Source organism: Sus scrofa, chromosome 13 (assembly GCF_000003025.6).
Source record: "Sus scrofa isolate TJ Tabasco breed Duroc chromosome 13, Sscrofa11.1, whole genome shotgun sequence".
NCBI lineage: Eukaryota > Metazoa > Chordata > Mammalia > Artiodactyla > Suidae > Sus > Sus scrofa.
This window is the reverse complement of record NC_010455.5, coordinates 69,205,182-69,226,049: the sequence shown is the minus strand read 5'-3', so window position 1 is coordinate 69,226,049 and position 20,868 is coordinate 69,205,182. Positions and strand designations below refer to the sequence as shown.

The window sequence follows — 20,868 nt, the reverse complement described above, 5'->3', positions numbered from 1 at the left end:
TCTCTCTCTTTTTTTTTTTTTTTTTTTGCATGTGATTTCTGTAACCATGACATCTCTTAGTTTCAGCTTCCTTTTAATTTCCTGCATTTAATATTGGTGTGTGGTTGCTATTTGACCTTTCCTTTTCTCTGCTTTTCAGTCATACCCATTTATTTTATCACTTCTCTGCCTTTGAATTTGTGATACAGTTGTCCCTTGCTATCCTCAGAAGAATGGTTCCAGGACCCCTGCAGATAACAAAATCCTCAGATGCTCAAGTTCTTTATATATAATGGAAGTATGTACATTCTCCCAAATACTTTAAATCATCTCTAGATTATTTATAATACCTAATGCATGTAAATGCTATGTAAATAGTTTCTGGCCACATGGCAAATTCAGGTTTTGCTTTTTGGAACATTCTGGAATTTCCTATTTCTTGCCTTACCCTAATCCCTCAATATTTTTGATTTGAGGTTGGTTGAATCTGTAGCTATGGAACCTGTTGATGGATACACAGGACTGACTGAATGTATAGGAGAAGCCTCTGTCACAGATGACACTATTGAGAGAAAGGGATTTCTTTGAGTCTCTTTGGCTTTTTCTTTTCCAGGCCAGGGATTGAACCTGCACTGCAGTTGCAGCCTGCACCACGGCTATGGCAACGCAGTATTCTTAACCTGCTGCCCCACAAGGGAACTCTTTGAGTCAGTCTCTCTCTCCCTCTTTTTTGGCATGTGGAAGTTCCTGTGGCATGTGGAAGTTCCTGGGCAAGGAACTGAACCCATGCCACAGTTGCAGCCTGTACCACAGCTTTGGCAATGCTGGGTCTTTCATAACCTGCTGTGCCATAGGGAAGTTTTTCTCTCTCTTCTTTTGCTTTGTTCCTTCCTTCCTCCCTCCCTTCCCTCTCCTCCTTTTCTTTTCCTTTCTTTCTCTTGTCCTTCTGTCCTTCCTTCTTCTTCCTTCTTTTCCTTTCCTTTTAAAAAATTTTTATGGGCATATGGAAGTTCTGAGCCAGGAATGAAATCTGAGCTGCAGTTGTAACCTATGCCGTGCTGGATACTTTAACCTATAGTGCTGGCTGGAGATTGAACCCGTACCTCCACAGCAACCTGAGCAGCTGCAATCAGATTCTTAATCCACTGTGCCACAGAGGGAGCTCCCCTGAAGTCTTTTGTTAGCTGGTACTGAGCAAAGTTTTAGTCTCTCATAAGATAGGTTGTCTAGATGATTCACTCATATGGTGCCAAAATGTGATTTATTCTTTAGCAGAGAATTCAACTTATAAGAGTTTAATTTCCATTTTCTTCTCAAAAGAGCAAACCTATCACTTCTAATTGCCAGCGACCTTGATGAATATGAAAGGTAACTGGACATTCTTTTCCATTAAAATCCATATACAGTTAGGTTGAGATATCCACTTCTCATTATTATTTTTTGAATTTACAGAGTTTCAGCATACAGATAATTAACTGTGGTTATGAATGAAAGAAATGAATTGCTTCATCTAGATTGTACATATTGAATGTTCTGTTCTCTTCTGATTTCCTAAGTAAAGGCTGTTTTTTAAACTATTATGGTTTCGAGTCCAAGAAGATTTCTCTAGTATTCAATTCTTTATATTGAGACTTGTAGGGATTTTTTTTTTAACATTGCTATTTTCATTTCCTATGTACTTGTTTCTGAGCTTTTTCTCCTATTCTAGAAAATAATCATACTCACTATCTAGAAAACTATCTTTTAATCTTCTGATTAAAGATTGCTAAATGATAGTGCTTCTTTGTTTGGCTAATGGCATGTTTTTCTTTGTTTTAACACTGGAGTTTCTGCTTGGATTTATAATAGGTTCCCTTTTTTTTTTTTTTTTTTTTTAACATTAGATAGGCATGAAGCCTCCGTCTCAGAGCTGCATGTGTAGTTACTGTTGAAGCAATGCCTACCTAATTTGACAGTCTTGGTGTGTTTAAATTTTTTTGAGTTTGCAAATAATCATATTAAATCTACTGATGGAGCCTTCGGGCAGTGAACAGTTATTTGAGGACCCTGATCCTGGAGGCAAATCCCAAGATGCAGAGGCCAGAAAGCAGACAGAATCAGAACAAAAGTTGTCTAAAATGACCCACAATGCTTTGGAGAACATTAATGTGATTGGCCAAGGCTTGAAGCATCTCTTCCAGCACCAGCGCAGGAGGTCATCAGTGTCTCCACACGATGTACAGCAAATTCAGGCAGATCCAGAACCTGAAATAGATCTGGAAGGCCAGAACGCGTGTGCTGAGATTGATGGTGTCCCCACCCACCCCACAGCTTTGAATCGTGTCCTGCAGCAGATCCGAGTGCCACCCAAGATGAAGAGAGGGACAAGCTTGCATAGTAGGCGGGGCAAGCCAGAGGCCCCAAAGGGAAGTCCCCAAATCAACAGGAAATCTGGTCAGGAGATGGCAACTGTTATGCAGTCCGGCCGACCCAGGTCTTCATCCACTACTGATGCTCCTACCAGCTCCACTGTGATGGAGATAGCTTGTGCTGCTGCTGCTGCTGCGTGTCTGCCAGGAGATGAGGCACCTGCAGAGCGGGTAAGTCTGTTAGATTTTCACTTGACTTATTCTTTGTATTTAGGACGCTGCAAACTTTGCTTTTTGACTAAAAAGAGGTATCTCATCAAGTACTTCAAAGTTGTGGCAAAAGATAGCTTCCCTTTTCATTAAATAAATGGGATGAATAGTAATCATTATAGCTGATAATGAATGTTATAATTATATTCCTGTTTACTTCCTAATATATTGTTATGTTTTATTTTACTCTTTTGCTAAAACTTTGCATATACTCCATGTGCTCTTCATGAATGAAAAGGCTCAGTTTTCTGGTAGAGAAACAAAGATGCTTTGTTGTTGTTGCTTTAGTTTTGCACATGAACTGGCTTTTTTACATTAGTGAAGATAATGAAGTTCTAGTTTCTCTGTGCTTAGCATGGGAATATACTAAATTACTTCTAATTTCTGTACACATTGTCAGCATTTAGTATACATTTTGCCTTCCACTATGGAACATAGGCATCCTTAAGATGTACTCTTAATGAACAAGTGTTTTTTGGTCTGCCTAGAGAGGAGACCTAGGCATAAAAAATGTATGAGAAACTCCTTTCGTGTCACTCTAACTTCACTTCTCAGTTATGGTTAGTTCACTTCTCAAACTTCAAACTATTTCAAACTGGGGTTTGAAAACTCAAATGCATGTAACCAGGCAGGTAGTGACAGTGAGTGAATTCAAGTGTCTAAGGGCTTGGACAGACTAAAGAAAGAGTATGTACCCTTTGTAGTGGGGGGCATGTCTTCTTAGCTTTAGCTGATTGTTGTAATTTAGGATGGTAAGCCCAAGTCTTGCCATGGCTTCTCAGTTTTCAACAGAAACTAAATTAGATGAATAATCACTTTATTTTTAATATATTATGCAAACCAAACAGAATACATTTGTGGGCCAAGCCTGCTCCTTAGTTACCATCTTGGTATCTTTTGGCTTGGTTTGTATGTATTCCTTGAGACTTTTATGATAGTCGCTTTCATTCTGTGTCTGATTCTGGCACTGGTAAGTTCATTTTACAGGATATTTTAAATACCTTTAAATTTCTCCTCCCTAAGTGTGACACTAAAAACAAACAGATAGTGGACAGTAAATCACTCTAAAAATTAAAGATGTCAGCAAAACAGATCCACCAGAATAACAGAATCATCAGAATAATGATTCCCTCTTATTAAAATTAAAAATATAAATGAGGGAGTTCCCTGGTGGTCTAGTGGTTAGGACTTGGTGCTTTCACTGCTGCAACATGAGTTCAGTCCCTGGTCTGGGAGCTGAGATCCCACATCAGGCTGCTGCACAGTGAGGCCAAAAAAAAACCAAAAGTATAAATGGGGAAAAGTAGCTTATATTTATGGTATAATATCTTTCAAGTAAAAAGGACATTTTGTAATGATTATGCAATCTAGTTGGCAATAAAAACTAGCAATGTAGCTAGGTAATTTTTCTTAATTTGTACCGGAGAACATTAAGAGATTTATTACTGGTGATTCTAGGACTGCAGACTTGTATGTTATGAAAAGTATAGGAGTTTCTGCCATGGCACAGTATGTTAAGAAACCAACTGCAGGAGCTTGGGTGGCTGCAGAGGCATGGGTTTGATCCCTGGCCTGGTGCAGTGGGTTAAAGACTCTGGGTTGCCACAGCTGTGTCTTGGATTGAGTCTCTGGCCTGGGACCTTCCACATGCCTTGTGTGTGGCCATAAAGGAAAAACAAAGAAAAAGAAAAAGTATAAGTAAAGCATGTTGTGTGCATTCATATTGTTTTGGAAAACTTTATAGAGACGGAGGCAAGGGAGAACATTTTTTTTCATATATTTTGTTAATATTCTTTGTCAACTTTATTGACATGTACTTCATATATGTCAATAAAGTGATTTTAAGTGTGCAGTTTGATTAGTTTTGAAAAATGAATAGTCATATAACAACAGTCATAATATAGAGCATTCCCATCACCCCAGAATGATTTCTCATGCTCCTTTGCTGCAAGCAGTAGTCTTTTTTTTTTTTTAATTATTTAAAAAATTTTATTATGGTTGATTTAACAATGTTCTCTCAATTTCCGCTGCACAACAGAGTGACCCAACCATGCATTTTTTATCACATTATCCTCCATCATATTCCATCACAAGTGGCTAGGTATATTTCCCTGGACTATACAGCAGGATCTCATTGCTTATCCACTCCAAATTCAATAATTTGCATCTGCTAACCCCAGACTCCCAGTCTGTCCCACTCCCTTCCTCTCCCCCTTGGCAACCACAAGCTTGTTCTCCATTACTATAAATTGTATCTACTCTTGTGTACAGTGATGTAATATATTTTATTTCAATTACTCAGATGTATATTTTTCTATGTACTTAATAAGACACGTGTATACATGAATATAGTCATAAGTATTCTAATATTTTTTAAAAAATCAATAAAGCAATACCCAGAGCCTGATCAGGATGCTGGAAAGCTGTCTTTTACAATGTCTGAAAATTACCTTGTGTATTTAATTTAGTCTTTGGGTTTTATAGGTCACATGTATTCTCATGTGACCTATAGAATCTTTGGATTTTAGTCATTGCTTTGAGTACTGGTTTGTCTCTTTAAAATCATTTCTACTATCATCCTCTTCCCAAAGGTAATTGGCTCTTTTCCTAAGTCACCTCTAAGGGTATGCGTGTTCTTTTTTTTTTTTTTTTTTTCCAAGCAGTCCTCTTTTCTCTAACCAAACCTTGGTCCTGGCAAGCACTGATTTACTTCCTATCATTATTGTTTTGCCTTTTCTAGAATTTAATTAAATGGGATTGTACAGTGTATTGTCTTTTGTGTTTGGTTTCCTTCACTTAGCATAATGCTTTGGAAATTCAGCTATATTGTTGCATTGTTTTTATTGCTGAGTAGTATTCCATTGTTTATCTATTTGTTTATACATTAATTACTTGATGGATGTTTGAATCATTTCCATTTTCTGGGTATTATGAGTGAAACTGCTATGAACTTCTGTATATGATAGATTGACAGTAAAAGTTATTAGCCACAAATTATCAAAAATGATACATTTTTTGAATATTTTATTTTAAATTAAAACCAAGGTCTTACATTTTACTTGCCTTTTTAATTGAAGTATAGTTGACATACAATATTTGTTTCAGGTGTACAACATAGTGATTTGGCATTCCTATACTTTATGAATTGATCATCCAATAAGTCAAGTAAACCATCTGTCATCATATAAGGTTATTACAATATTATTGATTATGTTTCCTGTGCTGTACATTACATCCACTTCACCCATTTTGCCCACTTCCCCACCACCTGTCTTTTGGCAACCACTAGTTTGTTCTCTGTATCTGTGTGCATCTGTGTTTTATTTTTTAGGTTCCACATATAAGTGACATCACATAGTATTTGTCTCTCTCTGACTTATTTCTCTTAGCATAGTACCCTCTAGGTCCATCCCTGTTGTTGCAAATGGCAAGGCTTCACTCTTTTCTATGGCCGAGTAGTATTCTATTGTGTATATATCTTCTCTGTTTATCAGTGGGCACTTAGATTACTTCCGTATCTTGCCTGCTGTAAATAATGCTGCAGTGAACATAGGGGTGCATATATCTTTTCAAATTAGTATTTTCATTTTATTTGATTTACTCAGAAGTGGAATTGCTAGATTTTATGGTAGTTATATTTTTATTTATTTTATTTTGTTTCTTTAGAGCCATACCCATGGCATATGGAAGTTCCCAAGCTAGACGTCAAATAGAGCTGTAGCTGCTGCCCTACGCCACAGCCACAGCAATGTGGGGTCTGAGCTGCATCTGCAACCTATACTATAGCTCCCAGCAGTGCTGGATCCTTAAACCACTGAGTGAGGCCAGGTATTGAACCCACATCCTCTTGGATACTAGTTGGGTTCATTACTGCTGAGCCATGACAAGAACTCTGGTAGTTCTATTTCTGATTTTTTGAGCAACTTCCAGTGTTTTTCATATTGTTTTCACCAATTTTCATTCCCATCAGCAGTGCATGAAGGTTCCCTTTTCTCCACACCCCTGCCAACACTTTTTATTTCTTGTCTTTTTGATAATAGCCCTTCTGAGAAGTGTGAGGTGATACCTCACTGTGGTTTTGATTTGCATTTTCCTGATAATTAGTGATGTTGAACATCTTTTCATGTATCTGTTGGCCACCTGTATGTCTTCTAGGAAAAATGTCTCTTCAGTTATCTGTCCATTTTTAAAATCAGATTGGGGTTTTTTTGATATTGAGTTGTGTGTGTTCTTTATATATTTTGGATATTAACCCCTATTGAATGTATCATTCGCAAATATCTTATCCCATTCAGTACATGGTCTTTTCATTTTTGTTGTTGGTTTCCTTCCCTGTGCAAAAGCTTTTGAATTTGTTGTAGTACCATTTATTTTTGTTTCCATTGCCCTTGCCTGAGGAGACATTAAAAAAAAAAAATACACTAAGACTGATGTTCAAAGGGCAAAGCATTTTATTTATTTATTTTGATTTTTATTTTTTCCTTTATAGCTGGTTTACAGTGTTCTGTCAATTTTTGCATACCATTTTAAAAGTGTAAATATAGGAGTTCCCTTGTTGCTCAGTGGGTTAAGGATCTGCTTATAGCTGTAGCACATGTTCAGTCTTTGGTCTGGGAAGTTCTTCATCGTGCAGGCACAGCCAAATAAGTATAAATATAAATTTACTGATTGGACTTCTGTTCTTTTCTTGTACTTATTGCTTGGACTATAGCAATAAGTACAAGACCTTTGTGAAGCAGTTGGGGACAGAATCTTAGATTTTAATAATCTCTTGAAACGTCTTACCCAGCTTAAATTCATTTTTTAAAAAGCAACTTATCTTTATTGAGTCTTAAAGTGCTTAACTTAGTTTTCATAGAAATAGCAGCTCTTTTTCTACTCATACCTGATTGATTTGTATAGTATTTAATTAAACTATTTAATTATAATGAGTATAACAAACTGATGTGGGAGCAAGATATATGGAAGTAGTACCGTGAACATTGATTATCCTGTGGGCATGCAGTCCCACATGTCTTTTGGAGAAAATGGAGAGTTTAAAAATAATACGATGAATCAGTTAAGTGGAGACTGGTCTGGAAAGCTTCTACTCTGCTGTGTCTCAGGGTATAAGACTGTTTTGAATTCTAAATATTGGCTCCTCTATTTTTATATCTTTTCTCTTTTTAACTCAAAAGTCTGAGTATGAAAGTGTTTTCGTACTGGTTATAAACATTTAAATACATTGGTATTTCTGTCCCATCGAGTTAATGTCATTCGTACAGTTGTGCACATGCTGATGCCTGTGTGCACACACAGCCCTAAGACAAATGTTGAGTTGATTTTCAAGTGTATCGATTGTGCTTGAAAGCACTTGCTTTTGCTAGCCATCTGCTACACAGTCAGTCTAGTTTTTAAAGTAGATTCTTGGCCTTTCAGCTTGATTTCTTTTTTTTTTTTTAATTCAAACTTGGCCAGTATTTATTTGTGCCTAATATGTACAAAGCATGGCTTTGACCATTGTTGCAAATGGAACCTGGTTGGAACAGTTGAATATAAAGGTTTGGTGTTCTCTTTTCAAGTTTACTAACATCAGTCCCCAACCCCAAGGCATATGGAGTTCTGCTGAGGGATTAGATCTGAGCTGTAGTTGCCAGCTATGCCACAGATGCGGCAACACCGGATCCTTAATCCTTTGTGCCAGGCCAGGGATCGAACCTGTATCCAGAGGTGCAGAGATACTGCTGATCCATTGCACTACAGTGGGAACTCCAATGTCAGTCTTTCCCACAGAAAAATTTTATTGACACATCTAGTCTGCTGAAGTACTTGAAATGTTTTCGTTCTCTTTAAGTCAATGTATATATACTTAAATATATGCCGTATATACTTGGTCAATTTATATAGTTTAAAGGATCATCTTTATTTTTTTGTTTTTATAGCCACACCTGTGGCATATGAAAGTTCCCAGGCTAGGGGGTGAATAGGAGCTGCAGCTGAGGCCTATGCTACAGCCACAGTAAATGCCAGATCTGAGCTGTATCTGTGGTGTATGCCACAGCTTATGGCAGAGCTGGAAAGGATCATCTTTATTTTTTATTTACTTATTTTTTTCTTTTGTCTTTTTGGGGCCATACCCGCGGCACATGGAGGTTCCCAGGCTAGGGGTCGAATCAGAGCTACAGCTGCTGGCCTACACCACAGCCACAGGAACACCAGATCCAAGCTACGTCTGCGACCTACACCACAGCTCACCGCCATGCCAGATCCTTAACCCACTGAGCAAGGCCTGGGATTGAACCTGCAACCTCATGGTTCCTAGTCGGATTTGTTTCTGCTGCGCCATGACAGGAACTCCCCTGGAAAGGATCATCTTTAAATTCACAAAGTCAGACTGATATATTCAAAAGCAATCTTACCTATAAATGCTTTGTCATTTGAAAGTTAGTTTTTTAGAATTTGAAAAAAATATGCTCAATGTAGAAAACTTTGAAAATACAGAAAAGTAAAAGAAGAAAAAAGCTATTGTCTGTATTTTAGTGTGTTTTCTCAATATAGTACCTACATGAAGAAAATTAAAATTTATTTTTATTTAGTTTTAGTAAGATTAACATTTTAAAATAAAACCAGAATCTTATTAAATGCATAGTTTTGTGTTCTTGTTTTTTTTCCCTTTTTTTTCAAGCTGCTCCTGCATCATGTGGAAGTTCCCAGGCTAGAGGTCAAATTGTAGCTGCAGCTGCCAGCCTGTGCCATAGCTACACAGCAACACCAGATCCAAGTCGCATCTGCAACCTATGCCACGGCTTGTGGCAGCACTAGATCCTGTATCCACTGAGCGAGGCCAGGGATCGATCCCACATCTCCACAGACTAGTGTCACGTTCTTAACCCGCTGAGCCACGACGAGAATTCCTATATTATTTTTGATTAAAGTTCTATCATGAATGTTTTTAGATACTGATACATATTCTTTATAGATTTTTACTGATCGTATAATATTACAGCATATTTTGTTGTAATGCCATAATTTGTATTATATATATTCAGTTGGAGAGGGAGAAATAAATTTATTTGTATTTTCAATTAATTTCCTTTATGTAAATAATATATGAACTATTAGTCAAGAGATATTTAGGAGTACCTAGTGGTGGTGATGATAATGATAGCTGCCATTCATTTTATGCTTATTATGTGGCAGGCTGTGTGTTTAAACACATTATGTAATTTTCTAACTTGTAAAACAACCCTCTTTTGTATTTTCTCTTTTTTTGTTGATGAAATAGCAGAAGCATAGAGCAGTTAGTTAGCAGAGGCATAGAGAGTTAAGTATGTCCCTGGTTTCATAGCATATTTTGCAACTAGACTGTTTTAGAACTGAAATAATAAGTCTAGGCCAATTATATTTTGATTAGATATGTTTTAGTAACTACTGCGTGCTAGACATTACCTGATTCAAAAACTCTTATCTATTTATATCAAATTCTTTCTCCATTTTTGGAGTTCCCATTGTGGTGCAGTGGAAATGAATCTGACTAGGAACCATGAGGTTGCGGGTTTGATCTCTGGCCTCACTCAGTGGATTAAGGATCCGGTGTTGCCATGAGCTGTGGTATAGGTCGCACATGCGGCTCGGATCCAGCGTTGCTGGGGCTGTGAAGTAGGCTGGCAGCTATAGCTCCAATTAGACCCCTAGCCTGGGAAGCTCCATATGCCATGGGTGCAGCCCTAAAAGCAAAACAAACAAACAAAAACTCTCCATTTTTGTGTATTGGGCATTGTAAGTTCTTGGGAGATGCAAAGAATATACAGGAACTATATTTTTTTCTCTCTGAACCTTAGAATATTAACAGCTTCATTTGTAATATGACAGAAACAATCAATTATTGGCATTTAATTTTTGAAAATTCAAGTTTAGCATTTCATTCATACGGTGGCCTTATTTCAGATTCTCCATCCGATTTTAAATGGCTATCACATAAGACTGTTTCTGTTGTACCTACTCTTCACAATTAAAGTTCCTCAAGGTATCTCTGGAAATGTTCTGATTTGAGACTCAGTGAACTAATAGGCTAGGTGGAGATATGGCAAACAGTAGGAAACAGTGTTTATATGATAAATAGTACAGACAGGTTGAGAAGAGAAAGATAACTGAATAAAAAGCATAGAGGAGATGGTAGATGCTTTGATTTGGGTCTTTTAGGAGAAATAGGATTTAGATACATGAGTATGTGGGGGTAGGAGAAGAGATTATTTCAGAAAGAGGAGTGATGTGAGAAAGGGAAGTGAAGTTTATTAATGAAAGAGTTAACTAGTGTGGTCAGAGAAGCATGCTTGTCAGATGACTTAGATCCTATTTTGAATGAGTAGGCTATAAACTTGTCTTCTCTTTTCAGTTCATATATATTCTATATATTTGATCAAACTTATGAATGCCTCTTATATGCAGGACAGTCTGAAAAATGCTGTTGGTGGACACAGAGGTGCATAACATCAACCTTACTCTTAAATTTTTAAGACTAGTGGAAAAGATAAGATGGGCACATAGAGGAGAAAGTAACTTGTGAAATTTTTTTTTTCTTTTTTGCTTTTAGGGCTGCACTTGGCGACATATGGAAGTTCCCAGGCTAGGGGTTGAATAAGAGCTGTAGCTGCTGGCCTACGCCACAGCCATGGCAACACAGGATCTGCGCTGTGTCTGCAACCTACACCACAGCTCACAGCAATGCCAGATCCTTGACCCACTGAGCAAGGTCAGGGATAGAACCTGCATCCTCATGGATGCTAGTCAGATTCGTTAACTGCTGAGCCATGACGGGAGCTCCTAACTTGTGAATTTTAATAGAGCACTTTAAAGTTAATTGTCTCACTTGGTCTTAATAATTCTGTGAGATGATAATAAAGGTATTTACTGTCATTATTTCATAGACGAATAAACAAATGATTTTGGAGTCACACAACTTGTAAATAAGGGATGAATTTTTATTTTTGTAGACTAGTTCTCCTTCTGAAACATGCTGCCTCCACAGTGTAATTCAACAAAGTATACGATAAATGCCACAAGAAATGCAAAGATGTGTGTGTTTAGAGAAGAAGCAGTTAATTCTGTCCAGAGGAATCTCAGAAAGCTTTGAAGGAGGGGCTGTAGGATATTGATATGGATAATAGGGAACAAGGTTATCCTCTACATTAAAGACTTTAGGAATAGGAGTTCCCATCGTGGCTCAGCAAAAACAAATCTGACTAGTATCCATGAAGACCCAGGTTCAATCCCTGGCCTCGCTCATTGGGTCAAGGATCCGGTGTTGCTGTGAGCTGTGGTGTATGTAGGTTGCAAACGCGGCTCAGAACCTGCATTGCTGTGGCTGTGGTGTAGGCCAGCAGCTACAGCTCCGATTGGACCCCTAGCCTGGGAACCTTCATATGCTGTGGGTGCGGCCCTAAAAAAAAAAAAAGACTTTTGGAATAAAACTAATTAGTGTTTTCTTAGTAAAGTTACACTCTTTCAGGGTATTTTTTTTTTTTTTTTTTTTTGGCTTTTTGCTATTTCTTGGGCCACTCCTGCAGCATATGGAGGTTCCCAGGCTAGGGGTCGAATTGGAGCTGTAGCCACCGGCCTATGCCAGAGCCACAGCAACGCGGAATCCGAGCCGCATCTGCAACCTACACCACACCTCACGGCAACGCTGGATCGTTAACCCACTGAGCAAGGGCAGGGACCGAACCCACAACCTCATGGTTCCTAGTCGGATTCATTAACCACTTCGCCATGCCGGGAACTCCTTTCAGGGTATTTTATCGACTTGAACCAATAAGACCTGTGACATTTTGGATGATGTGTTGAGAGAAGGCTTTGTGTCCACAGGACTTGTAAGACGGGTGCCATGTCTTAGCTTTAACACCTAGCTCTTTAGCTCCCAGCACCTAGCAGAACATTTTACACAGAAATATCTCATGCAAAAATAGTGTTTTAAGAACAAGTTCTCATCTCTCCCTACATCTTTGTGTGTGTGTGTGTGTCTATGTGCGTGGTGCGTGCATGCGTGTTTTTTTTTTTTTTGGCTGTGCCTGCAGCATGTGGATGTTTCTGGGCCAGGGATCGAATCCGAGCCATAGCAGTGACAGTGTTGGATCCTTAACCCAATGAGCCACCAGGGAACACCTTTGCTTACATCTTAAGTCTTGTATCCTTTCAAGTTTAAGCATAACACTCTTTTTACTCTGTTGTGAGCTTAAATGCTGTCATGCTTCAGCTTCCACAAAACTTTGGTCTCCAGGCTGACCAATCCTATGATCTTCAGAATCTAACTACCTGTTAGTTGTCTGCACAGACAGTTCAAACTCATCATTTACAAATTTAAATTCTTCATCATCTCTCATAAACCTTTTTGCTTTATAGTGTGTTTTCTGTCTCAGTTGTTTCCATACTTGAGTGAATACAGTGAAAAGCACTTAGGGTATTAGTTGAAAATAAGAGTTCCATGCCCCATTCCTAAAATTTCTGATTTAGAAGGTCTGGTAAACTTCTAAGTGAGAACTGCAGGTGCAAAGGTGCTAAGATGGAAGGAAGTTTACTGAGTACTGAGAATGGCAGGTGTGTGTGTGTGCACAGGCAAGCACACACTGGTTAAGGCTGGAAGTGTAGATAGGAAGCAGTTCATACCGAGGTTTACAGCCAGTGTTAAGGAGATTTTCTCCATCTAAGAGAAGTGAGTGACGTCAAAGTACTTTAAGCAAGGGGGTTTGTATTAATTTTGTGATTAAAAAAAATCACCGTGCTTATAGCATGGAGTATGGATTAGACTAGTTTCAGATGGAATGCAGGTGGATGAGCCAGAAGGCTATTGTGTCCTGGTGAAAAGTGATAGTAGTTTGGGTCAAAAAGAGATGGTAATGGAGAATAGAGTTTCTGGAGGGCAGGGCTGTGTCTTTTTCATATTTGAACTCCCATGCCTAATACTTTGGCCCTGGGGTCATTTGTTTGATGCATTAGTATTAATAGAGATAGGGAGCAAGAAAGGATGTCTAATTAGTGAGTGTGAAAATGTGTATGAGTAAGTTTTTGAAATGGAGTAAGCTTTCATTCAGTCATTCATCAGTACTTACTAAAATGCCTACTGTGTACTTGGCAATGTTCTCAGTAGTTAGAGTACACCAAAAATGAAGCAGGCAAAAATTTCTGCCCTATGGAGCTTACTTTCTATTGAAGGAGATAACATATGATAGATACAGTAAATGAATGATATGTTATCTTGGAAGATGATAAGTATTATGGAAAAAAAGAAAAAATTTAGAGCATGATAAGAGAGACCAGGAGTGTGTAGAGAGGGCAGGTGAGTTGCAGTATAAAGTAGGTTGATAAGGGTAAGCCTCACTGAGAAGGTAACATTTAAACGTAGGCTTGAGAAGATGAAGGGGTTAGTGATGAGGCTGGCTTTCCAGGGGATAAGTACTTGAGGCAGATTAAGTCACTCCAGGGTCGGAGCCTGCCAGACATGCTCAGGGAATAGAAGGAGACCAGTGTGGAAAAGCTGAGTGAGCAGGGGACAGTAGTAAGAGATGAGGTCAGAGAGGTTACAGTGGCCAGATCAGATAGGGCCTTATAAGCATTGTAAGGACTTTGAATGTACTCTGAATGAGATGGGGAGCCGTTGGTGGGTTTTGAGCATGAGGGTGATGTGATCTGACTTATTTTTTAAAAAAGATCCATCTGGCTGCTATGTGAATAGACTTCAGGGGGTCAAAGGTGGATACTGGGAGGACCTGTTACAAATCTGTTGTAGGATTTCATCAAGAAAGGATGGTGCCAGGAGTTCCCTTGTGGTGCAGTGGGTTTAGGATCTGGCGTTGTCACTGCAGCAGCCCAAGTCACTGCTGTGGCACAGGTTTGACCCCTGGCCTAGGAACTTCCACATGCTGCCAGAGCGGCCAGAAAGAAGGAAGGAAGGAAAAGAAAAAGAAAAGAAAGAAAAGATGATGCAGAAAGCAGGGTCTTAGTTGCTTAAACAGAGTGATCAAAGCAAGAGAGTAACAATGATCAGTTCAAAAGATTTTGAAGATTCCAGTAGGATTTCTGTAGAAGGCAAGTGTAATTAGCAATGTATTACATCAAGAAAGGGATTCTCTATGAAGGAAAGAATAATGAGCCTTCTGGTAATAGCTGTGATGTGGGTTGTATCCCTGGCCCAGGAATTTCTGCATGTCATGGGCGCCCTCAACCCCTCTTAAAAAAAAAAAAAAAAAAGTCATGAGCCTTGATGTAAATTTTCTGCAACATCATGAAACATTTTAGAAAAACTACTAAATTATTGCAGCAGGAGACCCAATGAAAGAATTGAAATTTAAAGGAGAAGACAATTGAATATATGTTTTCACAACAGTAGGTTAGAGATAGGCTTTTGTGTTTGTTTGTTTGTTTTTTTTTTTTTTTTAGGGCCATACCAGGCTAGGGGTCAAATCACAGCTGCAGCTGCAGGTCTACACCACAGCTACAGCAAGATCAGATCTGAGTGAGCCACATCTGCGACCCATGCCACATAATTTTTAAACATTATTTAAGTAAATGTTTTGAAATTCCAATGTAGTTGACCCTTTCACAGAGCAGAGGTTAGGGGTGTCATTTCCAGCGTGGCAGAAAATCTACATACTGCTATCTTTGCCTCAAAACAAAGGAATTGATAAATGATTCACCTAAGGACAAGAAGCTGAAGCAGTTTGGGTAGAATCAGGACTCAAACCTTAATGCTTTTGATTTCACATATTGTGATCTCTAATCAAACACAAACTTTCCCCTACACTTAGCATCTGTAAAATGAAAATACAGGTACTATATTTATTGAAAAAAATCCACATATAAGTGGAACTGTGCAATTCACACCATGTTGTTCAAGGGTCAACTTTATGTAAATGTGCCACAGTATTAGGGTAGTGTTAGTGTTTAAAAATAATGTGGTAACATCAAGGGGAGAAATGGATGGTAGACTTAGAGGAGAGAGGAAGCCTGCTAATTCAGAGTAGTTTCATTTTGGTTCAGTTCCTAAAGTTTTTACATATTGTAATTGTTTTATGGTGATTCAGACTTTTAAACACTCAAGTTACTTATAACATTATAAAGACAGGTTTTATATCTCATTCTCAAAAGAGTGAAAAATAATTATTTCATTAAAATTTGCTTGATTATAATGGAAAGCAGTTTTTAAAAAAAACTTCTGTCCTGGCTTTGCCATTTACTAGCAAGTGATTTTAGGCAAGTCACTTTACTATCTGATTTTCAGTGTTTTTGCCAAACTTTTTCTTTGTCTATGATGTGGGCCATGAAAAATTGTACAGATGAAAGTGCAAACCTGGTTAAGGGTACGAAAAGCTTTCATGGTGATAGAAGATTAAATACTCTTCTTCTGTATATCTTCTTTATAATACAGTGGGATCAGAAATGTTTTCCTCTTACACATGTTTGTTCATAGATTTGAAAATTATTTTTTGAGTGTTTGATCTCACATTGTTTTAGGTTAAGGATCTGGAGACTTTTTCTATAAATAGTAATTATAAATATTTACAACCATGTGGTCTATCTTGCAACTATTCAGCTGTGTGTTGGCATGAAAGCAGCCCACCCATAATATGTAAATGAATGGGCATGCCTGGGTTTTACTGTGGTGAACAGTATTCTGGGCCTTGGCCCATACTTTGCCCATTACAGTTTTAAGTAGCGAGAGTATGTGAGTCAATAAAACAGACAAAAATACTCACCCTTGTGAGGTTTAAGAGGAGGTAAAAAACCATGTAAATAAAATGCACAATGTGATAGTTGTGGAAGGAGAAAAAGAATTCTAGGGCAAGAAATATTAAGCAGAGTGGTTAGAGAAAATCTCACTGATACATGAGCAAAGACCTGAAGGATATGAGGGAACAAACCAAACCACTTAAGGGATATCTGCGGATAGAACAGACCAGGCAGAGGGAAAAGCAAGGGGAAAGGTCCCAAAGGCCTGTACTGTAAAGGAAATGTTACTGAAATTTGGATTTTTTTGGCATTGTTAAGGAGAGAGAATGATAATGCACTTCAAGGCCGTAAGTCACAGGCTTCTGTCCACATGTGCCAGATGGGTGAACAGTTCTTACTAATGAGAATTTGATCTAAGCGTATTATTTAAACTTACGTTGTGTGGTTTAAGTGTTAGTGATTTTCATCTTATTAAGAAACAAAACTTGGAGTTTCCGTTACCAGACATTGGAAACAAATCCAACTATTATCCATGAAGATGCAGGTTTGACCCCTGGCCTGGACCAGTAGGTCGGGGATTTGGCATTGCCTTGAGCTGTGGTGTAGGTCGAAGACTCTGCTCGGATCCTGCGTTGCTGTGGCTGTGGCATAGGCCGGCAGCTACAGTTCCAGTTTGACCCCTAGCCTGGGAACCTCCATATGCCATGCATGTGGCCCTAAAAAAAAAAAAAAAAAAGAAAAATCTACTGAGTAAATTTAAAGGTCCTACTGGCTTTATTCAGTGATTCATGAATTAGGCAGCATATGGTCTAGCAAATAGACAGGAACTCTTAAAAGCTATACAAGATGAAAGATTTTGATAGAAGGGAGCAGGAACAAGGTAATACTAGGCAAAAAACTTAATGTTTATTTCTAGGTTACTTTCCCTATAGAGGTTGGCAGGGGTTACCTAACTGATGCTAATTGGCCCATTTCTGATTGACTGGTTTGAATCCATTTCTGAGATAGGCAAAACTGTAATTTATTTAACTCCCACTTTGATGATGTGAGGATTAGCATTAGCGACTCCATTGGGGGCCTATTGTCTTGTTTTTAACAAACTCAAGTGCTTATATATAGATTTTAGAGTAGTCATGTCAATTTACCTATTCTAAGGTATAGTTTCTTTTTTTTTCTTTTTTCTTTTTTTTTGTATTTTTGCCTTTTCACCTTTTCTAGGGCCACTTCCTGCAGCATATGGAGGTTCCCAGGCTAGGGATCTAATCGGAATTGTGGACACCAGCCTACACCAGAGCCACAGCAACATGGGATCCGAGCTGCGTCTGCAACCTACACCACAGCTCACGGCAACGCCAGATCCTTAACCCTCTGAGCAAGGCCAGGGATCGAACCCGAAACCTCATGGTTCCTAGTCGTATTTGTTAACCGCTGCGCCACGACGGGAACTCCAACTAAGGTACAGTTTCAAGTCACCCTTTCTTCCAAAGTGTATTTGTCCTCTCTCTCACATTTTATTTGTGTATATATATGAATACAAACAAATATTTATACTGTTCATACAAATTTCCAAATATATAAATTAAAATAATCTTTTTATTAAATGGGACATTTCTTTATAACAAGTGCTTTTTATCCCAGCAATAACTATTCTTTAAGTACCATATTAGCACTTTGAGAGAGATAAGAACTGTATATAAATCATCTTATAACCTTATTTGGAAAGACCTTACAGTCTTGTTGGGATGGCAAGATTTACATAAGTGGCAATTGAAGAGGTAGTATGGGGAGTTCCCTGGTGGCTCAGCAGGTTAAAGATATGGTGTTGCCACTGCCGTGGCTCTGGTCTCTACTCTGGTGCAGGTTCCTTTACTGGCCCTGAAACTTTTGCATGCTGCAGATGCAGCCTAAAAATAAAATTAAAAAAAAGAAGCAGTGTGATGTGGTATAATCAACCTCAGAAGTCAAGAGCCTGTAGTTTTAGATTCTGAGGATGTCTTATTTCTGTCATTTAATATCAGTGTTACCTTAAACAAATTGTCTAGGTTTCATTTCCTTCATTTTCAAGATGAAGTCATTGTACTAAATAGTATTTAATATTACTTCTCATTTGAAAATTTGGAGCAGGACAAAATGATGACGTGTTTACAGCTGAGGTGGTTGATGCAGTCACTCTAGAGGGCTAAGACGATCAATATCTATAGCATTTTATAACTCTTTCTTAGCATTTAAAAGCTTTGATAGAGAACACTGTATAATCAGCTGTTACTGAAATTAAGGACACTAGAAGTTTAGAAAAGGGAAAGCTAAGTATAGGGTCAAGTGTTGACAGAAGCTTTACAGAGAATGTTCTCCTTGGAGGATGTTTTAGGGTATAGATCTTCTCTGTTGTAAGACAGCCCAATACATGCAGATTTCAATTTTCAGAATAGCTGAGATGAGCTTTAAAAAGAATAAAGAAAAAAACCCCAATTGTGAACCTTTCAAGTCTAGGACCATGTGTTAGTTACATTTATTTATATCTCACAAGGAACCTTAGGGCCTAACCACTATGAGGACTAGTAAGACATTTAAGGAAGTAATGAGAGATAAGATTGGAAGAGTGCATGATTATATGTAGCTGATTTTAAAGTTTTTAGTTTAGGGTAGAGGTTTTTGATTTATCATTAAGAATATGACACTAGGAGTTCCTGTCATGGCTTATCAGAAACAAATCTGACTAGTATCCATGAGGATGCAGGTTCGATCCCTGCCCGTGCTCAGTGGGTTGAGGATCCAGTGTTGCCGTGAGCTGTGGTGTAGATTGAAAACATGGCTCAGATCTGGCATTGCTGTGGCTATGGTGTAGACCAGTGGCTCTAGCTCTGAATCGACCCCTAGCCTGGGAACCTCCATATGCCTCAGGTATGGCCCTAAAAAGACCCCCCCCAAAAAAAAAGATGACACTAAATTTTGATGATGTGGTTTGATATAGGGACCTCCTATTACAGATTTTAATTTATTTATTTTATTTAATTTTTTTTTCCTTTTTTTGGCTGCCCTCCGCAGCAGTGCCAGATCCTTAACCCTTAACCCACTGTGCCAGGCCAGGGATCAAACCTGCGTCCCAGTGCTCCTAAAATGTCGCCAATCCCATTGCATCACAGCGGGAACTCCTCATTATAGATTTTTAAAACAGGGATTGTGTGTTGAAAATACAGTTGAATTTTTACATAGTTATATTCTTTTTTTTTTTTTTTCTTTTTAGGGCCACAGCTGTGGCATACGGAGGTTCCCAGGCTAGGGGTCAAGTCGGAGCTGTAGGTGTGGGCCTACATCACAGCCATAGCAACGCCAGATCTGAGCCGTGTCTGCGACCTATACCACACCTCATGGCAATAACCCACTGAATGAGGCCAGGAATTGAACCCGTGTCCTCATGGATGGTAGTCAGATTCTTTTCCAACGAGCCATGAACAGGAAGTCCCACATAGTTATATTCAAGGTAGAATAAAATAGGAAAAAAATAGCTGTTGTATCAGGGAGTTCAGCTCAGAAGTTACTGTCATGTAGTGTTAGGACCTGCCAACTTCTAAGACAACATTTAGTTGTGAAGGAATACTTTGAGTTTAATGAACCTGATTCTCTGTTTAAAAGTTAATATCACTTCAGAGCTCACACTATCATTTTCCTCTTATAGATGAATTTAGAAAAAGTAGTATACCTTTACTAGGCTGCAGTTAGGGTAATTTTGTGGGTTGCTCTCTGTTTGGAGAGGGAATTTTTTTTTTTTTTTCTGTAATGCCTAGCTAAATCTGAAAATTAGAGAAGAGGAAAGGGTGGGGTCAGGCAGGTGGAATAGAAGGGGCAGGTGGGATAACTCTTCCTGGGGTAGTTTCCACTTTTTGGTGGCTAAGGGGCCAAAATATTGGGATGTATTCGCACTGAATAGCTGAACTACCCTTGGTACTATGATGGTTTCCAGCTCTGTAAATTCCAGGTAGTGAAACTAGATAGCTGTGGGCATGGCGCAAGGAAAGGCACAACTTGTCTGTCACCTTTCTCCTGTATTGGAGGTCCCATGCAGCCCTGTCCCAGCTGCTTTCTCTGCCTCGAGACTGGCACCTCAGGAGCAGCAGGAGCTTCAGACTTCTGTCCCCATTGGCCCATATCTCCACAGAGTGGAATCAGGGCTGTGCAGGCCCAGAAGGACTTTGTAGCTGAGACCAACACTGGAAAAGGCACATAGAGCTCAGCACTTGCTGATCTCTGGAGTTCATCTTTGAAGTAGCTCTCAAAACCCCATTCTTTCTCTTTCTTAATTCAGTAACACATAATTCTTAAGAGTTTAGATTACCCCAAGTTTATAAATAAGGAACTCTACCCTCTGTAGTAAATTACAGCAGGATAGCATTCTTCTCTGTTCGAATGAGAGAGAGACTTATAAGATTGAATTAATTGGACTTTTAGCAAAACCAGAAAGCCTAGGTGTAGCAGTCTCCCAAGGGGGAAAAAAGTGACTTGAAGGATAATTCTTGTTGCTGACCACAAGATGGTGCCCCAAGGCCAGGCTCAGTAGGTGAAAGTGAGGGGA

At 38.7% G+C, this 20,868-nt stretch overlaps 1 protein-coding gene across 1 annotated transcript in view; it reads left to right on the top strand.

Moving 5' to 3' along the window:
- TMCC1 (transmembrane and coiled-coil domain family 1) overlaps positions 2,244-20,868 on the top strand; it is a gene marked incomplete at its 5' end in the record, with an annotated part of 184,634 nt that continues 166,009 nt past the window's right edge. Inside the window, 1 exon segment of the mRNA NM_001258443.1 lies at positions 2,244-2,558. Within this exon segment, the coding sequence (NP_001245372.1) occupies positions 2,331-2,558 (228 nt within the window).